Consider the following 7,803-nt stretch of genomic DNA (forward strand, 5'->3'; position numbering starts at 1 on the left):
CCAAATGCCATATACTTAGTTTTTTGAATGTTGAGTTTTAAGCCAGCTTTTTCACTCTCCTCTTTCACCTTCATCAAGAGGGATTTTAGTTCCTCTTCTCTTTCTATGCTGAGACTTACATACTAGGATCCCCTAGGTGCCTTCATTTTTTCTTCCCATTCTGTTTGCTCTCCTTGCACATTTTTTACTTTTTTACAGCTAGAAACCACCACCTGTGTAATTGCACCTTTCAGATCTTTGTTTCTCCCAGCCTCTTTCCTAAGCCTGCTGGATGCTTGCACCAGCTCTTCTATAAGCTCTTTAAACTCAGTATCCAAACTCACATTAGCTTTCCACCCAGAGGCTCCTCCTCAGTATTCCCTTTCTATCAGTGAGGTTGCTTGCTCTCACAGAAGTCATTCTTTTCCTGTTGTCTCTTGCCATGTCTATCTGTTACAAGAGCTTGGCAACTCTGCCTTTCCTCTTCAGCCCTTCTTGCATCATTTAATTGAGACTTTTTGTCTTTGCTGGGCTAGTGCAAAAGCCTCTCAATGGTTTTCCATCCCTAGCTTCTCCTCCTCCACATCACTTTTGAGGATTTTTCTAAAACACAAGACCAGTACTGTTAACGTCTTCTTAAAACCCTGTACTGCCTCCTATCTATATGATAAATTGTTTATCATTATACACAAAGTCCTTAGGACCGGGTCTGAGTCATGTGCCTCCATCAGTTGACTGCTGTGAGAGCCCTACAGCGCTGCGGCCGCCTGAGCCCTGTCCTGCCGCAGCCTGCGTGTGTGCACATTCCATGTCTGCAGCCTGCACCGCCCCTCCCATGCTCTGCTCTGCAGACCAACACTCCCCCCCTGGAGCCCTCCTGGGTCTGGCTCTTTGCCGTCCCCCCCTTTAGTAACGCCTCCCTATGTGAGCACGCCATCAGTATAGGACTGCATCACCGTCCGGGTCAGGTCTCTTCCGTCCCGGTCAGGTCTCTTCCGTCCCCAGGAACCTCAGTGCCCCCGTCTGCTCAGTCAGGTTCGGACTGGGACAGGGTTGAGGAAGAGCCTGGAAGGAGGATCTCAGACCTGAACACACAGACAGGTCAGTATGTTTTGTGTGCTCAGCGAGTTGGTGAAGAGAGAATTGTTTCAAAGAATAGTCCTCATTTTAGAAAAGGGCCCCCAAGTACTTGTAAAATAAGATAAAAGTTGTTTATGTTGTTTTCTGGAATAGAGTATTCCTACAGAAAACTCCAATCTAACAACACTGTTCGCAAGATACAGCATTATTTTCTGTATGTCTAAGAAAAAATGCTACCAAACTATGGATGTGGGACTTAAGGATTCTAAGATGCTTCCAAATTTTGGGTATGCTAACATGGAAAACAGTGTCAGGCTTTATTTTGGGGGATTCCAAAATCACTGCAGATGATGACTGCAGCCATGAAATTAAAAGACGCTATTCCTTGGAAGAAAAGTTATGACTAACCTAGATAGCATATTCAAAAGCAGAGACATTACTTTGCCAACTTAGGTCCGTCTAGTCAAGGCTATGGTTTTTCCTGTGGTCATGTATGGATATGAGAGTTGGACTGTGAAGAAGGCTGAGCGCCTAAGAATTGATGCTTTTGAACTGTGGTGTTGGAGAAGACTCTTGAGAGTCCCTTGGACTGCAAGGAGATCAGCCCTGGGATTTCTTTGGAAGGAATGATGCTGAAGCTGAAACTAGTACTTTGGCCACCTCATGCAAAGAGTTGACTCATTGGGAAAGATTTTGATGCTGGGAGGGATTGGGGGCAGGAGGAGAAGGGAACGACAGAGGATGAGATGGCTGGATGGCATCACTGACTGGATGGACGTGAGTCTGAGTGAACTCTGGGAGTTGGTGATGGACAGGGAGGCCTGGTGTGCTGCGATTCACGGGGTCACAAAGAGTCGGACACGACTGAGCGACTGAACTGAACATGGAAAAAATGTGCATCTTTTATTTTCATAAATTGTTGTATTTTGCTTAGTAGAGTTGAATTTGAATATTTGCAACTATTATTGAAAATGGCAATTGTATCTGAATCCAGCTAAAGTTCTTTAGTTAAAAATCTCATTTTAAACTGTTCATTTAAGCTCTTAAAAAATATATATGAGACTTTCCTGGTGGTCTAGTGGTTAAGAATCCTCCTGCCAATGCGGGAGACACGGGTTTGATCCCTGATCCAGGAAGATCTCGCGTGCCTCGGTGCCTGTACCACGACTACTGAGCCTGCGCTCTAGAGCCTGAGAGCCGCAGACTCCAGAAGCCAGCGCGGCCTGGAGACCGTGCCCCGCAGCGGAGAGTAGCCCCTGCTCAGCACAGCCAGAGAAAGCCTGTGTGTAGCAACCGAAGTACCCAGCACAGCCAAAAACAAATAAAGTAAATCTTATACATACACACACACACATATATATATATGCATGTAAGTAAATAGAGGTTTATATTTTCTTTTTCCTTCCCAGGTTCCAACTCAGGTGAAGCAGATAACCAGTCAGAGTGGACTGATGTTCAGAAGAAGATTATCCCGTGGAAGAACCATGTTCCAGACTTGGACCTGGAGCTGGTATTTCAGGATCGTGCTGCTAAACTTGGAAAGTCAATCAGCAGACTGATTGTAGTGGCCTCGCTCATTGATAAGCCAACCAATTTAGGAGGTAAAAGGACAGTCTTGATCCTGAAAACCTATACTCAACCCAGTGCCATTTGGGGCCTCTGGTCCACGTTCCACCTTCTCCGGGAGCTTCCGAGGAACGCCCGGGTCCTGGTGGGCGTGGCCTTGGACTGGCGGCAGTAATCCCCGCTTGTTCCGCTCAGGGCTGTGCCGGACCTGTGAGGTGTTCGGGGCCGCGGCGCTGGTATTGGGCAACCTTCAGTGTGTCAGAGACAAGCAGTTTCAGCACCTCAGTGTTTCAGCAGAACAGTGGCTTCCTTTAGTGGAGGTGGGTGGAAAGTGCTTGATTATTAAAATTTTCATTCACCAGACTCTTTCTAGTACTCTGGCTTCCTGTCAATCCTGTTGCAGTGGTCCAGCCTGTCATAGTTTAAAAATAATACTAAAAAGTAAAATACAGCCCACTCTGTTCTCCTTTTTATTATCTCTCACACTATTAGATTTTTAGAAATCATCAATAATGTAGACTTTTTAGTAAAATGTGTCCTGTTGTAACTCACTCTGATTTTATAAATGTATATGATGTTGGGAGCATTCTTTTTTATAGTGTATAATTCTGTCCTTTTCCTGTTAACAAATTTCAGTTTCATCAGAATTTTTTTTTTATTTCTTTTACTCCCAGCAGGGCGGTAAATGAACAATTTAATATTCTGCTCTTTTTAAACTAAGGTAAAACCACCTCAGCTGATCGATTATCTGCAACAGAAAAAGGCAGAAGGTTACACCATCGTGGGTGTGGAACAGACTGCCAAAAGTTTAGACCTAACCCGGTACTGCTTCCCTGAGAAGTCTTTACTCTTGTTGGGGTAAGAGCTTTGTCTTGAGTCTCTGTCTCGAAAATGTTTCAGAAGATTTACAATGTTACCTGGGCTCCTGATCCTACACCCACACCTGACTTCTGACTTAAAGGTTTATGAAAAGCGCCATCCCCTCCCACTCCCCCACCCCCCAGGCTTTCCTTTTACTTTACCTGTTGGGGATGGTCCGGTGAACACAGAATCAACCCATAAACCTTGTTACACTCTTGTTTATTTTTCTAGTACCATAGACTTGTTTCATTTTGTTAACCTTTCTCTTCCAGTAATATCCAGGATGTCTAAGAAAAAAAAAATTGTTTTTTACAAGAAAACTAACCTTTCTTCCATTTCTCCTCATCAGCAACGAACGTGAAGGGATTCCAGCGAATCTGATCCAGCAGCTGGACGTGTGCGTGGAGATTCCTCAGCAGGGCATCATCCGCTCCCTCAATGTCCACGTGAGTGGGGCGCTGCTGATCTGGGAGTACACCAGGCAGCAGCTGCTGAAGCAGGGGGTCTCCACAGCCTGACGCCCGCGCCTCACCTGAGGCGGGTTGGTGTTGGTGCTGCTGAAACGTTTAAAACTACCTGGACTCATGAGATAGATTCTGAAATCGACTGGGATAGTTTTGTCTTTTTTATTCACAGTTTAATGCCAAAACTTCGTCATGTGCCTTAACTATATTACTGTATATGGTGTCCCCTTTAATAAACATCTTTGGCTAAGTTGTATTACTTCTTTAATACAATATTTTAATTGTGGAAGTAAAACAATGAATTTTAGAAAGATCTTTTCTTTCCTAGAAACTAGTATTGTCAGAAAGGTGGATTATGGTGGGAGAAGGCAGGATTAAGGCGGCTGCAGTTATCTATGAATACTGTTTCCTTGCCAGGAGGAAGCATGGGGGCTGGGGCAGAGGGGTGGAAAGTTACTTTCCCCATGAGGAAGAGTCACTGGCCTCCTGCTGCTGCTTTGTATCCATTTCTCAGGGAAGAAACATGCTTGGCAAGGTGTCAACCCAGTGTCCGTGTAAAGTTCGTAATTTATTTTTAAAGCCATGAAATAGGCCATCAGTTCAGTTCAGTCGCTCAGTCGTGTCCGACTCTTTGTGACCCCTTGGACTGCAGCACACCAGGCCTCCCTGTCCATCACCAACTCCGGAGTTTACTCAAACTCATGTACATTGACTCAGTGATGCCATCCAACCATCTCCTCCTCTGTTGTTCCCTTCTCCTCCTGCCTTCAGTCTTTCCCAGCATCAGGGTCTTTTCTTGTGAGTCAGTTCTTTGCATCAGGAGGTCAAAGTATTAGTTTCAGTTTCAGCCTCAGACCTTCCAATGAATATTCAGGACTGATTTCCCTTGGATGGACTGGTTGGATCTCCTTGCAGTCCAAGGGACCTCAAGAGTCTTCAACACCACAGTTGAAATGTATCAATTCTTCGGCGCTCAACTTTCTTTATAGTCCAACTCTCACATCCATACATGACTACTGGAAAAACCATAGCTTTGCCTAGAAGGACATTTGTTGGCAAAGTAATGTCTCTGCTTTTTAATATGCTGTCTAGGTTGGTCATAACTCTTCTTCCAAGGAGCAAGCATTTTTTGATTTCATGGCTGCAGTTACCATCTGCAGTGATTTTGGAGCCCCCAAAAATCAAGTCGCTCACTGTTTCCATTGTTTCCCCATGATTATTTGCCATAATCATTCAGATAAAGTTTTTAGGAAATTTTCCTATGTCACCTTTGCTCAGGGTTCAAATAATGATTAGATAGTAGTCTGTATTCTTGGAGTTGTCTACGTGGACCCAGAGGAGGTGACTTACTCATGCTCATCGTTACCAAAAGTAAGACTGGAACCCTCAAGGGTTGACTCTGTGTCTGTTCTGAGGGTTCTGTTATTAGGATTACTTTATTATTTACTGGTAACTATCACCTTCCAGCAGTGAACATAATCATTGTCTGGGTCCGTTTAAATAATATTTAGATTTCAGAATCTGTTCCCTGTATATACGTTTTTCTGCAGCTTTATTAAAACAATTTTTGGTTTGCATTAGAGTTGCAAAGATAGTACACATACACTTCACCCAGATAACTCTAATAGGGTCTTACATAACCACAGACATTCATCAAGACTAAGAAATCAACACCGATGACGGTGCTGTTCTCTACGCAAACGACTCTGATCTGGCCAGGCCTCCCGTCTCCCGCTGATACTTCTCCTGTCCCAGGAGCGCCGGCTTTGGCATCCCGGATGCTGTGTTGATTCTGCTCCATAGTCTCCTCCAAGGTCTGACAAAGTCACGTGGGCCAGGTCCTTACCCATTCCTTTCAGTGAGTTTATGTCATATATTCGTAATAGTTAGACCGATTTATCAGTCTTCATTCCAAACTAGAATTCTCCCAAAATCCTATTGTATTTTAAAGTGCACAAAGTCATTCTCTATAGTGTATAACTCTCGTGAGTTCTGACAAGTGCACACCACGATGTCAGAGAAAGCAGCTTCCCCACCTAAAAATTCCTTTGTGACCCCTTCAGAGGCAACCTCCTTCTCCACCAGCAGTGAATACCAGTTTCTGCTTCCCAGTGTCTTCGACAGCACTTGGTACTATCAGTGTTTTTAAGCCGTTCTAATAGGTATGTAGTGATCAACTGTTATGGCTTTAATTTGCATTACTCTACAAATAATAGGGAGTGTCTTCATAATATGTTATTTATAACACTATGAATAGATTCATGAAAACACAATTTGCCCATTTTTTAACTTCGGTGATTTTTTTTAAATAAGCATTCATTATTCTGGATACAAATTCTCTTTGATATATATATGACTTGTAAATATTCTCTCCCAGTTTGTAATTAATCTTTTCATTCTCTTAATAGTGTCTTTCACAGAGCAGAAATTTTTAATATTGATAAAGTCCAACTTAGCTTTATTTCCTCTTACGGATTGTGCTTTTGAGGTCATCATCTAAAATTTCACTTCCAAACCCAAAATCATGTAGACTTTCTCTATACTTTCTTCTGTTAGTTTTATATTTGACATTTAAGTCTATGCTCTATTTTGAGTTTTTTTTTATCTCTTTAATTAAGTGCAGTTTGTACTGGTGTTCATTTTATTGTGCATGGACACCCCCTTTACCCCTTGTCCAAACTCAGTTGACTGTGTGTAGCTGTACTTGCGGACTCTCTTCTGTTCTGTAACCATGGGTCTATCCTGCCAATACCATATTGTCTTTAATTACTGGAGCTTTACAATAGCATTAAAATCATTTAATATGAACCTTCCAATTTTGTTCTTTTCCGAATTATTTTGCCTTTCCATACAAATTTTAGAATCAGCTTGTCAATATATACCAAAAATCCTGAGATTTTTATTGGGGTTAATTTGAACCCATAGAATAAACTGAGAATTTAATAGTTCCTTAACAACACTGAATCTTCTAATTCATGAACACAGTACCTCTCCAGTTAAGTTGTTCTCTGGTTTCAATGTTTTATAGTTCTGAGGATATAGGTCCTACACATACTGTTAGATTTATATCTAAGTATTTGTTTTTTTAGTGCTATTGTAAATGGTGTATTTTAAATTTTAGATTCCAGTTGTTCATGGCTGGTATACACAAATATGATTCTCTTGTATAGTGACCTTGTTTCCTGCCACCTTTCTTAAGATTCACTTACTAATTCTAGGTGCTTTTTTGGAAGGTTCTTTGGTATATCCTGTAGAGATAATCATATTGTCCATGAATAGAGCCAGTTTTATTTCTTCTTTCTTTCCCATTTGTATGCTTTTTTTGTCTTACTGCAGTAGCTGGGAATTCAATACAGTGTTGAATAGGACAAGTGGGGACATTTTTACCTTGTTACTGATTTTAGGGAAAAAGCATTCACTGTCTTTTTGTTTAGTAACTAAGTCATGTCTAGCTCTACAACCCCACGGACTGCAGCCCACCAGGCTCCTCTGTCCATGAGATTTCCTAGGCAACAATCCTGGAGTGGGTAGCCGTTTCCTTCTTCAGGGGATCTTCCCAACTCAGGGATCAAACCTGAATCTCCTGCACTGGCAGCAGGGTTCTTTACCCAGGCCCCCTGGGAAGCCATTCATTGTCTTATCGTTAACTATATTAGCTGTAAGGACTTTTTGTAGATGGTCTTGATTATATTACCTGTATATCTGAAGTTGAACCTTCAATTCCTCATTTTTTGGTGGCTGTATTAAAATGCTAACTCCCAGGACAATGTAAATTATCTACTTTTTTCAGTATATATCTCTTTTATAGCATTTGCCTATTCCCCACGTACATGTTTTTATAATTAATTTTTTC

At 42.1% G+C, this 7,803-nt stretch overlaps 1 protein-coding gene across 9 annotated transcripts in view; it reads left to right on the forward strand.

The window, feature by feature from the left end:
* The window catches only part of TARBP1 (TAR (HIV-1) RNA binding protein 1), a 64,154-nt gene extending 59,948 nt beyond the window's left edge, over window positions 1-4,206 (forward strand). For 8 of the 9 annotated variants that reach the window (XR_005721399.1, XR_005721400.1, XR_005721401.1 and 5 more), the window contains 4 exons: window positions 2,469-2,660; window positions 2,821-2,945; window positions 3,347-3,483; window positions 3,836-4,206. Coding sequence is in view for 2 of the 9 variants with exons in the window: in XM_040242720.1 (XP_040098654.1) it covers window positions 2,469-2,660; window positions 2,821-2,945; window positions 3,347-3,483; window positions 3,836-4,004 (623 nt within the window). In the remaining 7 variants the exon portion in view is untranslated. Of the gene's footprint in view, window positions 1-2,468; window positions 2,661-2,820; window positions 2,946-3,346; window positions 3,484-3,835 lie in introns of those variants that run through there. The other variant, XR_005721405.1, reaches the window with a different exon arrangement.
* Window positions 4,207-7,803: the final 3,597 nt, after the last annotated feature.

This window comes from Oryx dammah, unplaced genomic scaffold, assembly GCF_014754425.2.
Source record: "Oryx dammah isolate SB20612 unplaced genomic scaffold, SCBI_Odam_1.1 HiC_scaffold_6, whole genome shotgun sequence".
In the NCBI taxonomy this organism is placed as follows: Eukaryota; Metazoa; Chordata; class Mammalia; order Artiodactyla; family Bovidae; genus Oryx; species Oryx dammah.